The sequence below is a fragment of the Aedes aegypti genome, chromosome 1 (assembly GCF_002204515.2).
Source record: "Aedes aegypti strain LVP_AGWG chromosome 1, AaegL5.0 Primary Assembly, whole genome shotgun sequence".
Taxonomy (NCBI): domain Eukaryota; kingdom Metazoa; phylum Arthropoda; class Insecta; order Diptera; family Culicidae; genus Aedes; species Aedes aegypti.
In genome coordinates this window covers 218,249,305-218,273,578 of record NC_035107.1, presented here as the reverse complement: position 1 = coordinate 218,273,578, position 24,274 = coordinate 218,249,305, and the positions used below count along the sequence as shown (strand labels likewise).

General features: G+C 37.0%; 1 protein-coding gene across 1 annotated transcript in view; it reads left to right on the top strand.

Moving 5' to 3' along the window:
* The first annotated feature begins 1,224 nt into the window (after positions 1-1,224).
* LOC5574050 (transmembrane protein 235) overlaps positions 1,225-24,274 on the top strand; it is a 95,959-nt gene continuing 72,909 nt past the window's right edge. Inside the window, exon 1 of the mRNA XM_001654978.2 lies at positions 1,225-2,011. Within this exon, the coding sequence (XP_001655028.1) occupies positions 1,886-2,011 (126 nt within the window). The 5' untranslated portion in view covers positions 1,225-1,885. The remainder of the gene's footprint in view (positions 2,012-24,274) is intronic.

Sequence of the window (24,274 nt, the reverse complement as noted above, 5' to 3'; positions counted from 1 at the left end):
CAGTACTGAATTTTTAATTAAAGTTGTGACATTTTTCAAAAAACACACTGCAAAAACATTGCGAATATCCTCAGCATTGGATCGACCAAAATTTTAAAACAAGGTGTCATTAGAATGGTAATCTTATATTCTTTGAAGAGCACTCACGAAATTTTTGCAGAAAAATCTGAAAACTATTCAAAATCAATGAAATAGTCATTCAAGTCATCGTGCAAAAGTTTGGATTCACCTTTCAGTATGGTGTATCGTGCAAAAGTTTAGGTTACTATACTGCAGTATAATAGCTCTATAAGGCCAAAAAGGCGGATTAGCGTAGTACTAGTGGTTACTTGGATGAGATTGGCGGATTGACCACCAACCATATATTCGAATCAACTGCTTAAAGGTGATCAATAATTAGTGAGGAGAGAAGGTCTGTTTGTCGGTGCTTCAACGGTGGACAACTGAAAGCCATCCTATCTGGAAGTTCCCACTGACTCCGGAAAGTAAATTTGAATTTCCCTTTAACAATCCTAAATCATAAGTTGCTAACCACATTTTGCTTTTGTGATATTTAACTCGTTTATGCAATTTAAGAATTAAATTGGAGCATACTTTGAACTGTTATCCAATCTCACACGTGTCGCAAATTTCACAATCCTGACAACAAACGACAAGTTCCTTTCTTCCCCGTCATCTTCTTCCTTCGGTTCAACCTACACACCTACCTGTTTCTCCATCCATAAAAAAGGAACAATAATAAGATGAAGGAGCATCAAGCAAACTGAACCTGAATCAAGTCCGCCCGGATTTGGTGCCGCGAGAAAGCACCCACAGAGAGACCACAGCAGCAACTTTCCGTCTTGATTGTCGTCGTCGCATGCATCATCTTCATTGATATTAGTTAGGCATACTCGTGGCCGACCATTCGTTCGCCATGAGTGTAGGTACGCGATCGATCGGCAACGACAACTTGAATGATCCAAAATGCAACGCAAATCTCGCAGAACAACTGTAAACTGCTGGACTGAAAATATTTACATTCGCCCCATACACACTTAAGCGCGGCTTAAGGTGCGATGACGACGACGACGACGACGACGACTGTGGTGGGATTCTTTCGGGGAGTGGTGAATTTCTTGCCGCGTCGTCTTGAATGGAGTGTCTTGAGATGTGCTCGTTTGGTAGTAGTAGTGGTGATCGCGCTCGCTCAAGGCAGGGGGTTCAGCCTGATCTTGCGTTCAGCGGTGGATTTAGTCGAGCCTTGCCTATCGAAGACGTCGGAGTAGGAAAACCGCGACGCGTCAACAGAGAGAGAATATCATCCCCGGTTATAGAGGTTACAGCTGGTGTGGTAGTGGCGGTTTATGCTGGTGTGCGAGCGTAGGATAGAAAGAAGTTGTTCCAACGGGAGATCCAGTACGGAACCAAGAAGAAACACGATCGCGGAGTGATCCAAATTCCCCGTTTTGCTAGCAAGTTCTGTTATTATCATCGGGCGAAATCCGTTCGATTGGTTCGAATGAATTGGAGTTTGACACCTTTGATCCGGGAGTGTTAAGGGAATGTTAACAGCTCAAACCAAGTGAAGATTTTGAAGCACTTGTTGGAAGTGAAGTTTTGCGGTGGTTTGAAGGCAGAAGTGTAGGGCAGTGAGATCCGTAGAGTTTTGAATAGCATATTTTCTGTGAAAACGTAGCCAATGATCGCCAGCGAGTGTGCCCAAATAACCTGATTCCGGTGAAGATCGTAGTGCCTCCTAGAGAACGTCCAGCAGTGTGCGAGGTATTTCTGGAAGACGAAGGCTCCCAGCAGCGAGAGATCGTGTCCGTGTGTGGTGGTGTAGTTGTAGAGAAAGTACCCTAGAAAATCCGAAGACGAAGACAACGACTGCGAAGTAGCCAAGATGCCCTGCAGTGCAGTAACGCTGTCTCTCGCGACGATATCCGCCATCATTGCCGTTGCCCTGCTGGCAATCGCCTTCTCCACAGACAATTGGCTGAGCTACGAAGTGAAGCGGAATAACATACAGGTACGTTGTCTTGTTCGGGAGAGTCTTCGGGAGTTTGTTTCTCCGTGATTCTCTCGCTCGATCGCGGATCGCAGCATCCTCTGTCTAGAGGTGGAATTCGTCCGAGAGCCGCCAATAGCGGTGGAGTGGATCAGCTGCTGCCGAGAAGAAGTGTAAATGATGATGTGAAACTTATCAACGATCCACCATCACGAGACGATGGTTTACATTTTTCCGTGATCACGCAAATCCACCCATCCGGGTCCGGTATCGTCGTCGTTGTGAAAGCCTATCATTATGATCGATTGGCAAGAGTCTGTTGTGTGTTCAGAAAATCTGTTCAGTATCAACAGCCTACTTTGATGGGCTTGGGGAGTATTTCAGATGTTGAATGTAACTAACATAATATTGATACAGTAATCCCTCCATGAGTTATCGAAAGAAACATCGGCTCATGGGAATATAGAGTTATGGAACAGAAATCCTGTGGAACATATTTTTAAGGGACCAGAAATAGGTAATTCGGTATGGTTTTATGAGTCGATATCGAGTCATAGATAAACTGTAGAACAACTAGTCCGCATCGGTAAAACTCAAAATGATCTTCACCTTCATTGCGAAGAATAAGGCAATCAACTTTTCATTCGGGGCATCAAACCACTTCACTGGAATGCCTGAATTTATCCAATCCGACTATCTAATGATCGAATGATGAAACAAGTTTTGTTCCCCGAGTGGGACGTCTTCGATCATCGGCAACCTGTATCTTGCTGAATCAACGTGGATGACGGCGTTTTTTCTCTCCTCATACTCCAATCGATCTACGGCTAGGAGGATGATACCCAATCGCGTTTGTTTTGTATGAAGAGCTGAAGGTTCGCCGCTCGTGACGCGTTCAAGTCACTTATATTTTTTGCCTCAACGGCTCCCGCTGAGACGAATCCAACCGAGAGGGCATCATCGAGATTTTAGCGATTCACAGCGTTGCTGCCGTTGCTGCAGCTGAATCACTATGGGCGGTTTCTATACAGTCTGGTGCCTAAAAATATTGCCCATTCTTGCTTATGTTTTGGGATACAAATTTGTTGTTTTGTTTAACATTTTAACATTCTTTTCAGACAAACTTTTTGATAAGGTGAAATAGGTCACGATTACTTTTTCACCAACAATTCAAAAGGCCTCAAGTCCAAAATGTAAACAAATCGTTTTTTTGCTGATTTTAGTGTATAAGAGCCTATTCTCACTGAAACATACAATAGTCATTCAGAAATATGCATGAAAGTTGAAAAATAACATTTTTTCTAAAAGGCCCCATCTCATTTTTCTCTAACCAGGATATTTATCGCAAATGCAGCCTTTTCCTAAAAGGCCTCGTTTGTATATTTGACTGAAACAGAGTTGAGGCCTATTAAACAAACGTCAAAAATGCAATGTTGATTACGACAAACGTTTCAAATTTACTAAGTAGATGTAAGTTATGTTACGGAGCGACTACGCTTTGTATTATATTACACATCGCTTGTCTCAACGGCGAACATTATTAAATTTTCCGTCGGGTTCCTGTAGATTGATGAATTTTGTTTCACACTACCTAATAATTCCTGTGTCTGCATGTCAGTACTTCACAGCTTATCAACAAAACACAATTCTATTACAATTGTATGAAAAATAAAGTTTGATTGCAATATTATTTCTATTAAACTAATATACAATTGCTCGACGCCAAACTCGCGTAGTACATCCATAATGTTCATGGATGACGAAGGATACAACAAATCACATATATAATCGACCGCACGAATCTTCTCTTGCTGTAGAGACGTCGATGTACCTTACTTCACAACTTAACACTATTCTACATTTCAATTTTCGTATTTTATTATTGATTTTAACTGATTTTCAAAAATCCACATCTGAAGTTGGTGAAAAACCAAGCTACAACTAGAAGGCCTTAACACATGTAAGAGTAAACAAAGGCGTCAATTCACTAGCCTCATCAGCGTCGACCGCCGCCTATGGGTACAAATGAAAAGGGCTCAATAGCTTTTGGTGAAATAGAAGCCTCATTTCCTTTGACTCGTTTTTTCAGTATGGATTTTTGGCAAAAATGATACAGTCATCTCTCCCTTACTCGATATTCTGTATCTCGATATTTCCCCTAACTCGATGGAATGCGCGGTCCCTTCAATCTAGCATGCTTTGATACCTCTGTAAGTCGATACCTCTCTAACTCTATGTTCCCTAACTCGATGCTATCTGTTTCAGTTTCTTAAGTAAGTTTACCTCTCTAACTCGATATTTTCATGAAAAGTTCCAAATGTCCTCCAAATGTTAATAAATTTCATGAATTTGATTATAATGATCAAATTGATAGTAAAATTAAAGTTTACTGCCAATTTCTGGGTGCTAAAATTTTTAATTTTTGCTAATCGGTAAAAAAGTGCCACAGAGGTAAATGTGGTAAAATTGTATTGTTTTTCACGTGAAAATAACTATTCTGAATGTATTTTGTCAAAATAATGAAAAGTTTAAAATATGAAAAATATGTGTTCTGTATCTCGATACCTCCCTAACTCGATGGTCCCTTCAATATCGAGTAAGGGAGAGTTAACTGTAGTAATAAATATTCGTTGTTGTAAATCAGTTTGTGCAGCGACTTTCTGGACGATAAAATAACAGATAATGCTTAAATTTATAATATTAATTTGATTCATTGTTCGACAAAACAAGAATACGTTTTTCTCTTTGTTTACTTTTTGGAGATTGGGCCTTTTCAATTGTTGGTCTTGAAGTGGAGAAAAAAAGTTGAGAAGAATTAAAACCTTGTTTCAAAAACTATTCTAAAATAATTTCTCATTTTGACATTCTTTCGCCACGTGTATCCTTAAAGCTTTACATACAAGAGGCACACGTCCAGAAATTATGATTTCCTATAATTTTCCCACAAAAACTTAATGTTAAAATGAAACACTGATTTGTTAATTTACTAATCACATTTTGTACCAGTGTAAGATAGACTCAAATGTGGTTAAGTCACTATATCTCCCCATATAACAGAACGGTTGAAGTAGTGGTTAGCTTGCGAAAGTAAGAGAACTTACTTACGTCGTTTTATAATTCCGAAAATTAAATGTAATAAAACTGAAAATCGAGTTGATTCAGAGTGGAACGAGTAGAATTTCGTCTGCGAAAAACTTAGGTTCCATTAGTTAAGTTTGTTTACTCTTCTGACTTACGGCTGTTTGACTAAGTTCTAATGAATTAGTTTTGTTTTTAAAAATACGAATCTATGACAAAAGTACGAAATACAAAAGGTCGAAGGACAAAAGGTTGAAGGACAAAAGGTCGAATGGAAAAGTCGGAGGGTCAAATGGCTGTATGGAATGAATGTGCTGAAGAAAATTAAACAAACAAGGTTTGAGAACGAACCATGGGTGTCGTGGCCATGTACTGAGTAGTATTGGGCAATAATTTACCTTGTACGTTAAAGTAAGGATCTAATATTCACTTCATACAGGGAAGATTTCCGTCGAACGTAAAATTCCACTTATCTGCTAAATATTATTTGTGTGGCACACTACCATATGTATATTAATTCCTCTACCGGCAGCTTCATTTTTCACCGCAAATAAAATATTCAAATCGCGATAACTTTTTTGTTTTTTGGTATTTTTGCACCATTTTTTCACAAACTCTCAAAAAACTCTTCTAGTTTAAGAATCCATGTCGATAATAATCATTGGTTATCTGCATGATTTTAATTATGAATCGTGGTTTACGGCCAACCAGCCGAGTGGAAGTGGACAACTACCGAAAAGCTTAACATTACATATAATTTGCAATTGGATTAGATGGACGGTAATTGGTTATCTGGTTTTGAAGATATTCCAATGTTCCTTGGGGGACCGACATTCTCCATACAAAATGTCTTTGACGGCCATTTTGTTTTTGTTCATTTAAAAAATAAAATAAAATGTGGGCTATACAATGCCAGGTAATAAGGAGCTACTCTGAAAAAACCATGCAAATCGGTTCAGCATTCTTGGAGAAATCTGATAATTACGGTATGAGGTTTTTTGAAGTTTTCAAGATCTTTATTTGGCAAGCGTGGTACCAGAAACATAAATGCTCATTATTCAAAGACGGCTGCACCAAATTGCTTCATTTTTTCACAACATACTCTCATTAATGTATTGTTCCAAGGAGTGAATATCCGAATGCGATAAAAATTCTGTAGCCTTAGATATTCATGTGGGTTATGGCTACGCGTCGGTCCTCCAAGGAATTTTGGAATATCTCCGGTTCCAGATGACCAATAATCAATATCGACACATATTCTAAAACTAGAAAAGTTTTTTAAGAGTTTGTGAAAAAGTAGTGCAAAAATACCAAGAAACAAAAAAGTTGTCGCGATTTTAATATTTTTTTGGGCTAAAAAATGAAGCTGCCGGTAGAGGGGTTAATTGCCACAAATATAAAGATTAGCCTTATTATTTAACGCAAAAAATGCTTCATTCTGTATTACTCATAACCGATACGAGTGTGCTACTCCTTATGTAGGTTGTCGTTAGCTAATAAAAACTCTATATAGAAAATGATATGTCAAAATAGGATTAAATTTTCTTGATAAAATCTTCTTTTTACACTATAGAGCGTGTTCGTCCTACTACTTTGGTCTTTTCCTCGTTCAAGTAACGTCGTCGGGGGTGACATTGGGCCAAAAATGCTTTCGTCTTGATTATTTTTTAGATCATTGTCGTAATGTTTCTCTGAATATGCTAGTACATTCATGGATATTGAACAAATATTTGAAATTAGTTTGTTGGTCCTTGAATGGAAAACGTATGAAAATTGGTCCAGTCTCACCATTCCGAGAGGGTGACATTGGGCCAATCAAACTAGAATTGATTCGCCATGAACCTTGACACATTTGACCATGCCTGACGTTCACTTAGTCGACAAAAACACCACAATTGTTTTACTTTTTGACACTGGGGTTGTTCCCATCTGACATGAGACAGCTGCGATTATTTTTTTTTGTTTACCATGAGTTTTTGACATTTCACGATCGTAGTGACCGTTCGATTACAAGGAAAAATGTTAAGCTTTTCTAACACTCGCATGTTTTGTTCCGTTTCGGTTGCATGCACACTTTTGGCTGTCAGTTCTACCTATGGATAAGTGCTGTCAGGTGATTTGATAGCAAATTTGCATCTACCAGGTTCGAAAATCTGTGTCCGATACAAGAAAATTCTGTTTTCTTACAAAAGTTGTCGAAAGAAAATCTGTGTTCCACACAAATTTTATCTGTTTTTTAGAATTAAAAAAAAGGTGTAATAAAGATAAATCTCTATATGTGGATAGCCGTATTTTAAAAGGTACACGAAACACAAAATACACCTGAAATGAAAACTTAATCTAGGGGGAGTGACAAGGTCTCAAAAACCGGAAAAATGTTTTTATGGACTTAAACCAACAAAAACATTAAAATTTCAAATTTTGGTAAAAATCTATCGGAATTCGGCAATTAATTACCGAGATATTGAAAGTTCGGCCAACTGTTAGCAAATGCATTTCGCCGAAGTAGCATTTTTCTTTTCGGAAGTAGGACTTATTCGAGAGCAGCCAGATGCGAATCGAATGCATTACTTCCAAAGTTAGGTATCTCGCATAGGTTCTGAGAAAAATCCAACTTCAGCGTGTGCACTACTAAATTGCTAATAATTTTCATGACAATGTTAAAATATTTGAAAGGGCGAAAAAAACTCCAAATAACAACCAATGTCAATTTATAAATCTCTGTTGGACAAATTGCCAATGAAGACACTAAAGCATACCTCTTCAGAAAAGCCTATATTTAGAAGAAATAAAAAAAAATGGAAAAAACACGATTTTGCTCTAAAAGTATGAAGGTTATCTTTGAGCAGCAAATGTTCGAAAGAAGATACACTGCCCATAAAAAGATAACTGTCCCAAAAGGAATTGCTATCGATCGAGAAATTCGACAATGAAGTTTATTATCTGATCGTTGGATAATCGCTAATTTAACGTCGATAATGCCAGTACAAATGTTCATCTGAGCATCATCCTGTTTTTACCGGACGTGTAAATTTGTTTTGTACGATTCCTTACGGAAATATAATTATAAATGCATAACATTGAAGAAAGTTCTTTTTTGCCTATTATATTGCAATATTACAGAAATAAAGCCATATCAGACTCACGGCCTGCTCAGAACGTTGACTCACTATAATTCAAGAATCAGTCATTACCTAAGACAAGACGTGTCAGGTCAAAGTACAAAAACGAAACCAATTGCCTGTCAAAAAAGACCACTTCTCATTGTTTTGGCAAAGGCCTACTTTTACATCGTTGAGTTGGATTGCAACAGGCCACTTTGTTGCTAGTTCATAAATTAGAGTTGTTATCAAAAGTTTGGAAATTTTTCATGAAACTTTTTTGCTTCAAATCTAGCTATATTCGATGTTAAGTTTACCGGAAGTGCTCCTACAATGCTGAAATAAATGAAATACCTTGATTTAGAGCAATATAGTGAAAATTGCACCTATTTTCTCTAAAATTAACCCCAGTTTTTAATCTAAAGCTGAATTTGAAAAAAAAGCTGGCATCCTTTATTTCACTAATTGAATTGAACTAATTGAATGAAACGTGCAAGAAACAACCAAATTATGAATCTTGATATTTGAATTTGTTCACAAGATTTGCTTAGAAAGGATACTGGTAGCACTAGCTTTTGCATCGTCAAGGTTATAAATTGAAAAACAACGGGGCAGTCTTAGTTGAGCTGTTATGTCCTGTCCTAGGTCATTACGAAATTAATTTCTGATTGAACAAGAGGCAATGTCGCTTGAGCTGTTGAAATGCTTTTTAGGTGATAGTGAAAATGAAGATAAAATCCAGGTGCCAGATTTAAATGAATATTTCCACAATGTTCCACATCAGGCAGATCCTACCCCTCATGATGAACACCTCGAAGTATTGTCTAAAACGCTAGACAATGTGGTTTGATCGCCCATTTTCGATTCACTTCACTCGAAGAGCGGCATGCAGTTTTCGGCCGATCCCAGATAGGACGAGGATCTTGAAATAGGCTCGGATTTAAGTTTCACCAGTCCAAGAACTGGAAAAACGGAAGCGAACAAAAAATGAAAGACAAGGAATATGGCAGCAACTAAACGGCGATTTGTGCATCCAGTTATTTTTGATAAATGTGAATGCCCAAAAGGATGCTCAAAAACTGTATCCAAAAACGACAGAAAGGATGCGAACATTTTTGTTTGGCCCAGGTACTTATTCTGTATGAATGAATCATTTTTAATTTCCTTCAAATAAATAATCAATGAACTACATTAAACAAATATTTAAATTATTTTACGCCCGGAACTTACTTCTCTAAGCTCGGCTTATACTGTTTTATTTTTGCCAATAGATTATTTTAACATGATTATATCGTGTGACACTACGCCCTGCAAAGATAAGGAAATGTCCCACCAGGTTGGACAACAATTTCAAGCAGTTTACGAAAAAACTGCTCAATTTTATGTGCGCACATGAAAATATACATAAAAATATATGCAACCCATCACATACATTTTTTCGGGGAATTCAATATGAGACAGTTATGCTTTTATGGGCAGTGCATCTCTGTCGACAAAAATAAACAAAATGCATATGAGTCTAAAGAACAGCCAATGTTGATGTCTGCGCCTAAATTCTCCACGACCAAACTGTAAATTATTAGAATCTTGTAAAAAATGTCAATCTTTCTTTAGAAATAATGAATAAAATACCATTTAAAACTTAATATTGCAACTCGAACTGAAATTTAGCAAAAAAAAATGGAAAAACCTGGAAAAATAAATAGCATAACTAAAAAGTAAATCTGAAGCCAAAAGAAGGAAAAATCTGTTAAATTTATTCTCAATCATAATACCTTAATCATTTTATTATGTTATAGTCAATATTGAAAAAACAACCATTCACTGTTGAAAATATATCAATCAAAAAGTCAAGTATCATGCCAAAACATAACACTACATAAAAGCAGCTGGTTTCAGAAGGAAATCTGCTAAAAAATAGTATCTTAAATACTAATAATTCCTTATATGTGTAGTGTCAATGAAGAGCTGTTGATAGAATGACATATTTATGATGAAAATTTCGTCAGTTAATGAGCACGTTAGCAGCTCTTATGTCACCACGACAGAACATAGCTCAATAGATCAAGCCAGGATAAATCTCTAAAGAGAATATAGCAATCACTTTTCAAGCATTCGAAACAATGGTTATCATATTTCTCCCTTCTTTCAGTTCCATTATAAACGGTATGTATTTGGTTTACGAACCGTCTGTAATGAAGGTCTATTCTTCAACAGTGCTAGACCATACTTTCTTTGCTGGCTACCTCGTCTATCCAATATCAATATATCAACATGATCTTTAATCTTTTGTATTTTGATCTTTTGTCCATCTAGAATTTTGTTCATTCGACCTTTTGTCCTACGGCTTTATGTTATTCGACCTTCTATTTTTCGATGTTTTGTTCTACAACCTAATAATGAATATTAGTCACTTATGCAAGTAATGATGCAAACAATAGTTGCGGGACAACTTGGGACAAAAAAGTATAACATGTGTTGTGTTTCAATAGAAAATCAAATAAGGTACCCCAGAACAAGTGGCAGCTATAAAAGATAGTTCAAACAAGTTGTTCAATATAATCTTCAAATGCCAGTATTTTACAAATCGAAGAACACAGTTACATTTTGGCAACATATTTGCTGGTATGTGCATGAATTTGATAGAAAAATTTAGAAATTGTCATGAGACGTAGCTACCTCGAGAAACGGGGCAAGTGGGATTCACCCAGTATCTTGCGTCAATGTTTGAATGTTTTTGTGATACTCTCTAGGAAAATGTTTGAAACGTATCGGAAAAGTTTTGATTCTGATGCTTGTTTTGATAGGTCCCACTTACCCCGGATATAAAGATATTTTGGGGTAAGTTAGACCACAGATTTTTTTTGTATGAAAACACGTGTTTATCGCAGCTTGTAATAATACTTAAAATTGTAGCTTACTGAATGTAATTCGATTAATAACACAATTATATTTTTGCGAACCAATGCAAGATGTGAAACATGTCATAATTTATCATGCAAGTTGAAAATGGCGCTGAATTGACAACTGTTGCATAGAGCACATGGTAATAAGAGTAACAATATGTTTTGTAGTAAATACTTCGGTCTGGTTTTTGCCAAGTTTCCCCTCTACCAGGACCAATACTCAGACGGATTAGGCAATGGCGCCCACATGAACACTGTTTTTTCATTAGAATTGTGACCTGATAGTTTTTAAAAAATGTCCATATTCTGTTGCTTCTGAGAAAAGGAAGCATTGTGAAAATCAGCAAAACCATTGGAATTTGTTTGAAATAGTACTGTCATTAATATACAGTCTAGTCGAAATGATTGCTAATAATTTGTCATTTAAATGTTTTTGAGTCATGCTATTTTTGACTACTCTTGTCTTTTACGTATGATTAGAGTCTTAAATGTCGATTGTCGTCAAGTCTTAACATAATTAGGCTGTCCTAACAAAATTAGGCTGAAAGTATTTATTGGTCATTGTTCCGCTATCATTGCATTTGGGACTTAATGATAAATCTCTGCGTCTTACTTTCTATAGTCATTAATATAGTTATCTTGGGTTTTAACATAAATTACAGTCTCCTACAAGATTCAGTTTTCGGTGACAACTGCAAGGCTTCACAACGCCTACTTTCTACTTGTAAAATTTGCAAAAATGAAACTGGAATCAGATTTTTTATACCATTATTACAAAAGAGGTAATTCTTATTATGGCAATGTAAAAACCATATTACAGTTGAATCTCCCTTACTCAATATTGAAGGGACCATCGAGTTAGGGAGGTACTGAGTTACAGAACACAAAACCAGTGCAACTCAGACCTGAGGGACCATCGAGTTAGCCATGAAAACCAACTTTTACTATGGTTCTCTAATACGATATCAAGATATGGAATATCGAGTAAGGGAAAGTTAACTGTAAAATAAGATTGTCGACATTTATTTCTACTCAGTGAAAGTACTAGCCATTTTCCTTAGAGTAATATTCCCTACGTCGTATATGAAATCGATGTGTCTAGCTAGATAATAGTAAGAGTGACTACGGATCATTCTGGTTAGCAAAATGCAAACTAATCGTCGCCAATGGTATCAATATACACTTCGAATATATTTATTATTTGAAATGGGCATCAATGTCATCAGCGACGCAGAATGTCCGTTGGATCACATTAGAGATATTAGTGCGTCTATGCCATATAAATTATGACACGGCTTTAAAAATGCCAAAATGTGATACCACCACTATGGTCTTATCCACTGGTGTACTAAACCATCTCGGTCGAAGAATTTTGACACTAGAGCGGGTCTAGATCACGTGGGGATCATACGAGAGCGTGCCCCGCTCAAGTGTCACAATTTTCAGACCGAGTGAATTTAGTACACCGGTGGATTAGACCATAGGTTACGCCTTTGGTTTCCATCTAATGGGCTAATGGATCGTGCCCATCGTGGCAAGGTCGCATAACCAGGGGGAGGGATAATTGTATCTTCAGCTTTCTAGAAGACTGCCCCCTTGAAAAACTTTACTGAATTTTGACCGAAGATTTGACGGGAGCTATCTAAATGTAGTTTATGTCATACAACAAATACCTTGTGTTTGAAATCTTTAATTTCCCTAACAAACTCTATCTTTAACATACTGTATCAACGAAACTAAAAAGGATTTTACTCTGATGTTCCAGGAAAAGTATTTCGAACGGAATGATATAGAATTCATCAGAACAATTCATTCGTTTTTTGGCCACCTGATCGCCCATAGTGTGAACGTGGCACGATGGCGCGGTTGAATGTCAAAAATCGCACCCCTCTGCTATTATTGTCATTATTGCTATATGAAGGGGTCGAGGAGATGCTCCTACCCGCCAACTACGTCTGTACGGCCAATCTTCTTCGGAATGGATGAGCTAGTTTTGGATGGGCGGCCGGCTACGATTGGGAAAGATGTGTGCGAACGAATGCGAGCATATTTCGCCCCCCGAAATGAGCCTTTAATGTGTGTAATTTGACGTTTGAACATGATGCAATGTCCAGGATTTAACATCGCATTATTCGAACGAGCAGCCATTGATGTAGGCAGCAGTGCAAAACGATGAAATCATTCAAAACAGTGCACATGTACGGGCTATTTTTGTAACTGCATCATCTATCTGTTTATTAAATTGCATTGTAATCGTGAGCACGTGTACCATGTATCGTGAAAACCGATTCGAATGACAAAAACACATGACGTAACGTGCTTTGTTGACTTTGGGCTTGGGAATATCAGTAGTAACAATTAGATTACAGAGTAGAGAATGGTGATCATGACTAGGTTTATAGTAGTAGCTCAATAAGTTTGGAATGATGTATACGGATTTGAAAAGATTTCGCTAAGATTCCGATCATGAACGTGAACAAAATCATTCACAAGTGATTATTACAAAAATTACGGTGATTTTTATCACAAAAATAAAAACACCGTATCCCTTGTTTTATCTATTATAATTCAAATTATTTTTCCTTATATTTTATTTTTATAATTCATGATATATCGCTTAAAATTTCTTCCTGGGCATGTTTGTAATCAAACATTAAAAATTCTGTTAAAAATTCAACTAATGAAATGATTAATAAACAACTCAGATCTAATGCTTCAAAACTTGAGCATGTTGTACTAAAAATAAACAAAAAGTTACAAATGTTTTGATCAATTCTGTGTATTTTCGGCTCACTTGAATGAAAATGAATGTCCCAAAACTGTTTATTTGACTTACCTTCGAGCACCCGCAGGAAACAAACATTCTTGGCCAAGTGTGTAAGCATAGAGCTAGATTCAAGTACATCCAGATAAATTGTTTTCAAGTGGGCCACGTTCCTTCGTACAAGAATTCATCAACACAAAAAAAAGTTATATCCACAAGACCGACCACTCATTCAAAAGCGGTGCAGCAACTGGCAACGTATACGCTAATCGCACAAACAAGTTCTGGTGGGCTCTTGGCTGCGCATGCATGATGATAGACGAAAAGCAGGCGAACCTCTACACATAAGCTTTGTTGTAGGCACCACACATAACGGTGCGGCCATAGTAACGCGTCCGCGTTCGCGAACGCGATGCGATCAAAGGATTTCCTGTTGTTGATATTCTGCTTTGCGGGCTCGCACACGCGCACGCATCGCTCGACGCGTTTACTATGGCAGCGCCCTAAGACTCTTGAGGCGATTTGTCAGCAGGCTGCTTTTCGAAATCTCCTCCACCGCATCCAAGAATGCCAAGATGTCGCAGTGGTCCTATGCTGGCCAAAAGTTTGAAAATTGAAGTTAACGGATTCTGTCACTGATTATTATTGTTCATTATTATTTGCTTTATTTTAGTGGCTTTTCGACCCTTTATTTTGAAGTAGCCCATTTTTCACTTCTTGATAGAAAAATAAACTGAGTCCCCATTGAAGTTTAACAGTTGTAGGTTAAATTGGTCAAACAAAATCTCACTGGATTCATAAAAAATTCTGGGTGCCAAAATCTGAGAAGATTGCAAGCCGAAGGCTGGGCAGGATTAATTAAAGTACAGGTCGGACTCGATTATCCGGAGTATCGATTTTTTTTTCACTCCGGATAATCGAATCCTCCGGATAATCGAATCACTAAGAAAAAAAAAATGAAATCTTCGATAACAAAACTTAAATATTATCTTTTTGTTGTTGTTTTATTAATATGAGGCGGTGGCGTAGGCAGAAATTATTTCTAGGAACAGTAGGGGTTTTTACAAGAATTTTTTTTTTGACCGGCATACACAAAAAACCACTTTTCCAACCCCCCCTTGTTTAAATGCGTTCGAAACTGCATAACCATTCATATTGTATATTGCAATACCAAATTATTTTAGATTTATGCATAAAAATTGAAAAACAAGAACATCGAAAAACAAATTCCGGATAATCGAGTCTAAAATTCCGGATAATCGAATCCCGGATAATCGAGTCCCCGGATAATCGAGTCTCCGGATAATCGAGTCCGACCTGTATTTGAAATCTTTTTCAAAAAAAATTGAGCGTGTTTCTCACAAAATCATTGACATGAATTTAATGGAATCCTTGTGCACGGTTTAATGAGAGTTATTGAGCAGGATTTATACAGTACATTTAGCAGTATCTTCAATGAAACAAACACTGGATGTGGAAAATAATTTGCACAAAATTATTGACAGGGTATCCAAAAAATCTATGCTGGGGTTCCAATAGAATTCTGAGCAGGTCTCAAATGAAATACATGACAGCAATTTCACAGATTCCTGAACAGGTTTACAGAACAAATCTTAAGCAAGTTTCTGAAATAATGCTATGCATAGTTTTCTCAAAACCCTTCGCATGATTATTATATAATCCTATGCATATTGATTCAGAAAAAATCTGAGTAGTTTTCTTATAAAAATATGAACTCCATTCTCATAAAATTGAGATCAACATAGATACTCAAAAACTAAAAAGCAGCATATTTTTCTATTTTTCCAAAAAGATTTTTTTATTGACTGATTTTTTTTTTCAATTCTATGGAAATAGATTTGATTTTGGACGACAAAAAAATTGACACGCTACAACATTTTGTTGGCCCGTGGTTCAAAAACGTTGGGCAAACCTGCATTACATACACTACCCGCCATAAGTATGGAATCGCATAATCTAGTATTGCAACACCTCAATTGAATATTGCAGCACCCCAAAAAGTTTAGCATCACCCGTAAGCTATTACACTAATGACGCAATATCTTGGAAACCTTACTTTCTAGAAAGCTGCGGTCTTCAGCAAAGTTGTTCAGAAGCCTTACGGCGTTCATCAGCTGAAATTTTTAATGCGCCATTTTGCCGCTACGTGGCGCTAGTGTGCATGTAAATTGGTCATATTTTAGACGGCTCTAGCTCATGAACCTGACCACTTAGAATGTTCGTGTCTTGAGCAAAGTTGTTCAGAAGCTTAAAAGCAATCTGAGGCAGCACTGATTGGTTAGCAATTTTGCCGCTACGTGGCGCTAGTGTGCATGTAAATTGGTCATATTTTAGACGGCTCTGGCTCATGAACCTGACCACTTAGAATGTTCGTGTCTTGAGCAAAGTTGTTCAGAAGCTTAAAAGCAATCTGAGGCAGCACTGATTGGTTAGCAATTTTGCCGCTACGTGGCGCTAGTGTGCATGTAAATTGGTCATATTTTAGACGGCTCTGGCTCATGAACCTGACCACTTAGAATGTTCGTGTCTTGAGCAAAGTTGTTCAGAAGCTTAAAAGCAATCTGAGGCAGCACTGATTGGTTAGCAATTTTGCCGCTACGTGGCGCTAGTGTGCATGTAAATTGGTCATATTTTAGACGGCTCTGGCTCATGAACCTGACCACTTAGAATGTTCGTGTCTTGAGCAAAGTTGTTCAGAAGCTTAAAAGCAATCTGAGGCAGCACTGATTGGTTAGCAATTTTGCCGCTACGTGGCGCTAGTGTGCATGTAAATTGGTCATATTTTAGACGGCTCTGGCTCATGAACCTGACCACTTAGAATGTTCGTGTCTTGAGCAAAGTTGTTCAGAAGCTTAAAAGCAATCTGAGGCAGCACTGATTGGTTAGCAATTTTGCCGCTACGTGGCGCTAGTGTGCATGTAAATTGGTCATATTTTAGACGGCTCTGGCTCATGAACCTGACCACTTAGAATGTTCGTGTCTTGAGCAAAGTTGTTCAGAAGCTTAAAAGCAATCTGAGGCAGCACTGATTGGTTAGCAATTTTGCCGCTACGTGGCGCTAGTGTGCATGTAAATTGGTCATATTTTAGACAGCTCTAGCTCATGAACCTGACAACTTAGAATGTTCGTGTTTTCAGCAAAGTTGTTCAGAAGCTTGAAAGCAATCTGAGGCACCACTGATTAGTTAGCAATTTTGCCGCTACGTGGCGCTAGTGTGCATGTAAATTGGTCATATTTTAGACGGCTCTGGCTCATGAACCTGACCACTTAGAATGTTCGTGTCTTCAGCAAAGTTGTTCAGAAGCTTAAAAGCAATCTGAGGCAGCACTGATTGGTTAGCAATTTTGCCGCTACGTGGCGCTAGTGTGCATGTAAATTGGTCATATTTTAGACGGCTTTAGTTCATGAACCTGACCACTTAGAATGTTCGTGTCTTCAGCAAAGTTGTTTAGAAGCTTAAAAGCAATCTGAGGCAGCACTGATTGGTTAGCAATTTTGCCGCTACGTGGCGCTAGTGTGCATGTAAATTGGTCATATTTTAGACGGCTTTAGTTCATGAACCTGACCACTTAGAATGTTCGTGTCTTCAGCAAAGTTGTTCAGAAGCTTAAAAGCAATCTGAGGCAGCACTGATTGGTTAGCAATTTTGCCGCTACGTGGCGCTAGTGTGCATGTAAATTGGTCATATTTTAGACGGCTCTGGCTCATGAACCTGACAACTTAGAATGTTCGTGTTTTCAGCAAAGTTGTTCAGAAGCTTGAAAGCAATCTGAGGCAGCACTGATTGGTTAGCAATTTTGCCGCTACGTGGCGCTAGTGTGCATGTAAATTGGTCATATTTTAGACGGCTTTAGTTCATGAACCTGACCACTTAGAATGTTCGTGTCTTCAGCAAAGTTGTTCAGAAGCTTAAAAGCAATCTGAGGCAGCACTGATTGGTTAGCAATTTTGCCGCTACGTGGCGCTAGTGTGCATGTAAATTGGTCATATTTTAGACGGCTCTGGCTCATGAACCTGACCACTTAGAATGTTCGTGTCTTCAGCAAAGTTGTTCAGAAGCTTAAAAGCAATCGGAGACAGCACTGATTGGTTAGCAATTTTGACGAGGGTGGCTCTGCTTTTGGCTAAATGATGGATCCGAAATTTGAACTGAATGTTGGAAATAACTTTTAATTAAAACTGTGTACGATTACTCAAGGCATTAAATATAGCCTATTTTAACAAAAAATGTCAAATTTTGAATTTTTTTAACACATTATATAGTACTGACCCGATATTGTCAGCCCCCGATTTTGTCTGCCCCCGATGTCTACTCACGATTTTGTCAGCTTTTTGACCCGATTTGGTGGGCTTGTGTTAAATTTATCAAAAAATTGTTTTCGCCATGTTCTACCATATTTTCATTAAAAATGATGATGATGTTTAATGTCATGCACGCATGGGCATAGCCAGAGGGGGCAATGGGAATGCCTCCTCCCCTTTGGACGATGTTAAAAACAATATTACGGGAATTTATCATGTGTTTGTATTCTTAAAAGATTGTCTCCAGCACTCATATTTATATAATTGTTGCATGATGATAGATTGGAAAACTTATGGAGTATTCCAAACAATCAGCTTTTTGAAAAACTTCTTGCCATAAATTTTTCGAAGAGTTTATCAAATCTGTTGGGAAACTCAAAAAGGTTCTACAAAATTTATTGTCAGCAGAATATTATCATTAGAGTAATCGGACTCCTCGTATTTCCCACAGGAATTCCACTCGAGATATCATTCATAATCCTCCAGATATTATTCCAACGTGTTTCTCCAATTATTCCTGAAATTATTCTATAAATCGTTCCTGGCTGTACCTCGAATATCTCCAGAGATTCCTCAACAAAATTTAAAGGTGTTTTCTAGAGGTGATTCAGAAAATTCTTCCATAAAAACTCAATTTAATATGCCAAATATTAAACGAGTTATGTACAGCGATCTCAAGTATCATAAAACTGTGTTTCGTTACTTAGCAACTTGGCAACTCGCTAGTTAAATCATTCTTAAAATTAAAAAAACGGGATTCATACAGCCGAGTTTATGACAAAAAAAAAACATGTGTGTAGGTTCATTCATGAATTCCTCCGAGAATTTCTCTCAATACTATTTCAAAAATTAATCTATGGATTCCTGTTGAAACTTTTCTTTCAAAAATTTCCAAACAATAATTTCATAAATTGTCCCAGAAACATACTGGGTACACCGAAAGGGTTTTGCGTCTAAATTAAAATTGATTTTTGCTTGAACTTGAACTCGACCACAAACTTCACTCAAAATTCTAATAGAATATTTTTATTTTTCAAGTAATTACTTCAATAATTATCTTCTTTTAGTCCTTGTTGAATTCATTCCATTTTTATCTTCAGTATGTCTCGAAATAAACTTCAAAATTTGCTCACAAGATTTTCAGGAACTTGACTAGGAATTTCACCAAAATCATTTTGAAGCATTAAATCATCCCTTAGGTATAGGAATAATTTATGAGATTTATTAACAACTTCATGTGATGTAATTTATGAATACTTCTGCGCTAAAAACCCAGCAAAAAAAAAAATCCATGAAAACTAAAGAAAATTTCTTGGTTTTCATTCAGTAAGAAATATTTTTACACACATTCCATTTCCAAACATTGAGTTTTAAAACAATGTTTAGGAAAAAATATGTGAAAACTCCGTATGAAACATTCTTTGAATTATACTAAAATGAATTCCAAGAAGAGCTTCAAGGCAATTATTTATGCTATTTCGAAGGAGTTTTAAAATCAAGAGATTTTAATATGAACCTCTTTAGGAATGTATGTGTTCTGTGAGAAATTTTTAGATAATTCATCGATCATGTATAACTAGGAACTTAGGTTGATTCCATTTGTTTTACTGGACAAAGCAAAATTGCCAATCAAAGGGACCACAACGAATCGAATCTTTGGAATTTTTCTAATAGGTAAATCTGCAAGACTTTAAATAGACCCGTCACTCAACATTGAAATAAGACGCGTTTAGGACTTTACTTAGCTTACTATGAAAAAAATACGGTGGGTATCTTGTATAGTTTTATGTTTCATGCAAAAAGAGTGTAATGTATAATGATCGATTGGTCGTGAAAATCGTGAATGAAATGTTAAGAATCGATCTTCTCAAGACCCCCCCCCCCCTGATGAAAAAACCTAGCTACGCCATAGGTCATCGACCCTTTAGGGACCGTTCAAATATTACGTAACGCAACAGGGGAGGGAGGGGGTCTTACATAGTGTTACAGTTCAAAGAAAAATTTAAAATTTTCTATACAAAAGTTGTTACGTGGAGGTGAAAGGGGGTCTAAAATTGACAAATTTTGCGTTACGTATTTTTTAATGAACTCTTAAAAGTCCATGCAAGTTCTTGACGCGGTTCACAAGCAATCATTAACACGTCGAAATTTGAAAAACAGGAACATAATAAAATGTCCCGATTTTGTCAGGTTCCCCATTTTGTCAGCCTAAAATTCATCGAGGGGCTGACAAAATCGGGTCCTCACTGTATTATATTCCACAATGTTTTGAATTTTGTCTAAGTAAACAGGTTCGTAGAAAATGCCTTTTTCTAAAAATTTGCTGAAGATACGAACATTCTAGGTGGTCAAGATCATGTGCTAGAGCCCGCGAAAATATAACCAAATCTACCTGCACATCTGAGAGAGAGGAGACAGATGGCTTAGATTGCGAGCTCCCAAAAGACAAGGAAACCTGTCATAAACTGACATTGGAAACCACACATTTGAAGAGCAAAGCGTAAAATACCGTCAGAATTTAGGTAAAGGTAATTAAACTTTCTAGGTGTTTTTCGATGACTGCACATTTTTAAAAATTGAATATTCAAATATAGTCGTGTGTTGGCAAACTGCTATTGATTTTTTTATTCAAACCTTTTTCACAGTGAACAACAATGAGTGAATGATAATAAATCTTCGAGCTGTTTAGTAGAATACCTATAAGTAGATGAAAAACCCGAATTAAGTACTATACCATTCAATTCCACTAGAGTTTGTATCCTTTGACAGATACGCGTATTTCGACCTCAACTGTAAGGCAGTCTTCAGTGTCGTGTACTAGACTCGACTTCCTAAAAATTCATGAGCTAGAGCCTGCTAGAATATGATCAAATGACATGCACACTAGCGCCACGTAGCGGCAAAATTGCTAACCAATCAGTGTTATCTCAGATTGCTTTTAAGCTTCTGAACAACTTTGCTGAAAACACGAACATTCTAAGTTGTCAGGTTCATGAGCTAGAGCCTGCTAGAATATGACCAAATTACATGCACACTAGCGCCACGTAGCGGCAAAATTGCTAACCAATCAGTGGTGCCTCAGATTGCTTTCAAGCTTCTGAACAACTTTGCTGAAAACACGAACATTCTAAGTTGTCAGGTTCATGAGCTAGAGCTGTCTAAAATATGACCAATTTACATGCACACTAGCGCCACGTAGCGGCAAAATTGCTAACCAATCAGTGCTGCCTCAGATTGCTTTTAAGCTTCTGAACAACTTTGCTCAAGACACGAACATTCTAAGTGGTCAGGTTCATGAGCTAGAGCCGTCTAAAATATGACCAATTTACATGCACACTAGCGCAACGTAGCGGCAAAATGGCGCATTAAAAATTTCAGCTGATGAACGCCGTAAGGCTTCTGAACAACTTTGCTGAAGACCGCAGCTTTTTAGAAAGTAAGGTTTCCAAGATATTGCGTCATTAGTGTAATAGCTTACGGGTGATGCTAAACTTTTCGGGGGGTGCTGCAATATTCAATTGAGGTGTTGCAATACTAGATGATGCGATTCCATACTTATGGCGGGTAGTGTAAATTAACGAAATATGCTATTTTGTACCATTTCTGCCAAAAGTACCGAAGATATATTTTTTTTTGTTTCTGCTACTTTTTCCTTATAACAAAATTGTTTTGTCAATTAACTAAGAAACCGTTCAATTGAGTGAAATTTGAACTTTTCTACAACATAAGTATGGAATGCGACCACTGTGCTACCGTGATGTCGTGGCGGTCCCGCGTAACAATAACCAAGACAACGAACGAAAACCAGTGTCGTGGTCGGGTCGGGTCGATCCGATTCCGTTACACCTACTAAATACCTAATAAGCTCTACATCAGGTGGCGGCTACGCAAGCGTCTTCTCACATGTGTGTCTGTTGATCGGTCTGCTCTGGTTCTATCTCGTTTGCTGGTTTTTGGTCTCTTGTAGCGTTCCCCGTGTAGAGATATTCTTGGAAGTCATTCGCGATTTGTCAAACTTTAAACCGATACAGAATAATTGAAGTTTTGATAAAACTTCATTCAGTTTGCGGTGCTTTCTTATAATTGCTTTATGAGTTGCATTTCGACCTTTAATCCATTTCTTATGTTAGGCATTCCTATCACCCTAGTTTGGTAAACCTAAAATCATTTCTTCAAGTAGGGTCGGTGTTCTATTAGTGGACAGTCCCCTATAGTCACACTAGTAGCTTTTTACGGCCGTTTTGCTATACATCTTTTCAAAATATTTTTTGACATCAAGGTCAGGAGCTATTTATCTAAGTACCATTGATACACAGCTTGATTTTGTTTAAAAAATGATCGAAATAATTAGTTTTGCTTAAAATTGGAGCTCTCTTGCACCTATAGTAAACCTTTTGTTCCTATAGTAACACTACTGAGAGAAACTATTTTTTATCATACGGAATAATTGATGAATTAGGAACTTTTTTACACCAAATGAAGGCTTTTGATCCACACTTTGTAGGAAAAATATAAAAGTTTTGTAAAAATACGGGTTTGATTAGTATTTTGCCAACGCCGTGATGCTAGTGCTACTATAAGAACAGAAATTAGAAATAGTGCTACATGTATTCCTATAGTGGCACAAGCGTTAATAAATACAAACCTATGATTTTTCGGAGTTTTCATATTTTTCGCACAAAACCAAGATAAAACGCTTTCAGATGATGTGATGCGTTATTTTTCGATTTTATACGAATATTTGTTCTTAGCTATGCGGCTATTGGTACATCGATCCTACTAAAAGAAATCAACCATTTTTTTTGCTATCTACTATAGACGATACACAAACTTCGTCTTTTGGCGGAGGGGCCAGAGTCGTCTGCAAACAAAGGTTTTTTATATCTCTTTAGATTAATTTTCTAATAGATTCCTGAATTGCTTCTACTAGAAACATTCAATTAAAATATTGTGTTTTTCAAGGATCATTGCATTCAAAGAAAGTGACATTTTTTTTCATGAGATCTGCCATCAATATCTTCTGGAAATCCATCAGGAATATTACCTTTTTTTTAAATAATCAAGCTAAACTACTCTAGCACTTCAGACATTATTTTAAAGATTTGTTCTAAGGTACTATCCCAGAATTTGCCTTCAGGGAATTTCAAAAAATACAATATTCTTGTGATTCCATGTTGTAATGAGATTAGTTCTTAACAACAGAATTTCTGGAGATTTTTGTTTAAATTTGCTTAGAGTACTTAAAGGCACGAAGTTATTCTTGGTATAATTCCTGAAGAATTGTTTTACAGGATTATTATGTATTTTATGATATCTAGAGCAGTGTCTGCATATTTTAATATACAGTCAACAACACCGATCCTCAGTAGGATCCGTCGTCGTTGAATTCTTCTTTGTGTGAATGTTTTTTTGACAATACATGCACGAATCTGGTAGAACGTGCATTCAGTTTTTCAATTACTTTTTCTACACTGATAATCATCCACCTACTGACATTCAGTGGCAGCAAATTCAATTTCGCTAGTGAAAAAAATCATTTTCGTCAGAATATCCAACAAAAACATCCGCAAATTGCAAAAGTTGTATTTTTTTTTATCAAAAGACAATCATGATTCATCAATTGGAGGCATCACATTGCCGTTTTCTTACACTGAGGAAAGCAAACGTAAGACTGCCATAAGATTTGCTTATGGAATTACGACACAAGAAAAATCTTTGAAATTCATAAGACCATGGTATGGTTTTCGGCAGATGTTGTTTCCATAATACACTTCGAAGGAATTTCGTAAGATGATCTTATGAACCATCATTGACTTGATAACAAAATCCATAGATAGTCTTATGAATTACGTTCTGAACCATTCTTGGATCCATAAGACTGTCTTGTGTAATTTGAGCTTTAGATTATAAATTTCAATGAAGGAATAATACTAGTCCGCGTTGAAAAATAGGTTAACCAACTTGGGAAAATCAAATTTTCATCCATTTTGTCACGCCGCAATTCGATCAAAGCATTTTACTGTAAGCATTAGAATCGATTTGCGATACGACAAAATGGATGAAAATTCGATTTTCTCTAGTTGGCTAACCTATTTTGAACGCAAAGAAGTAT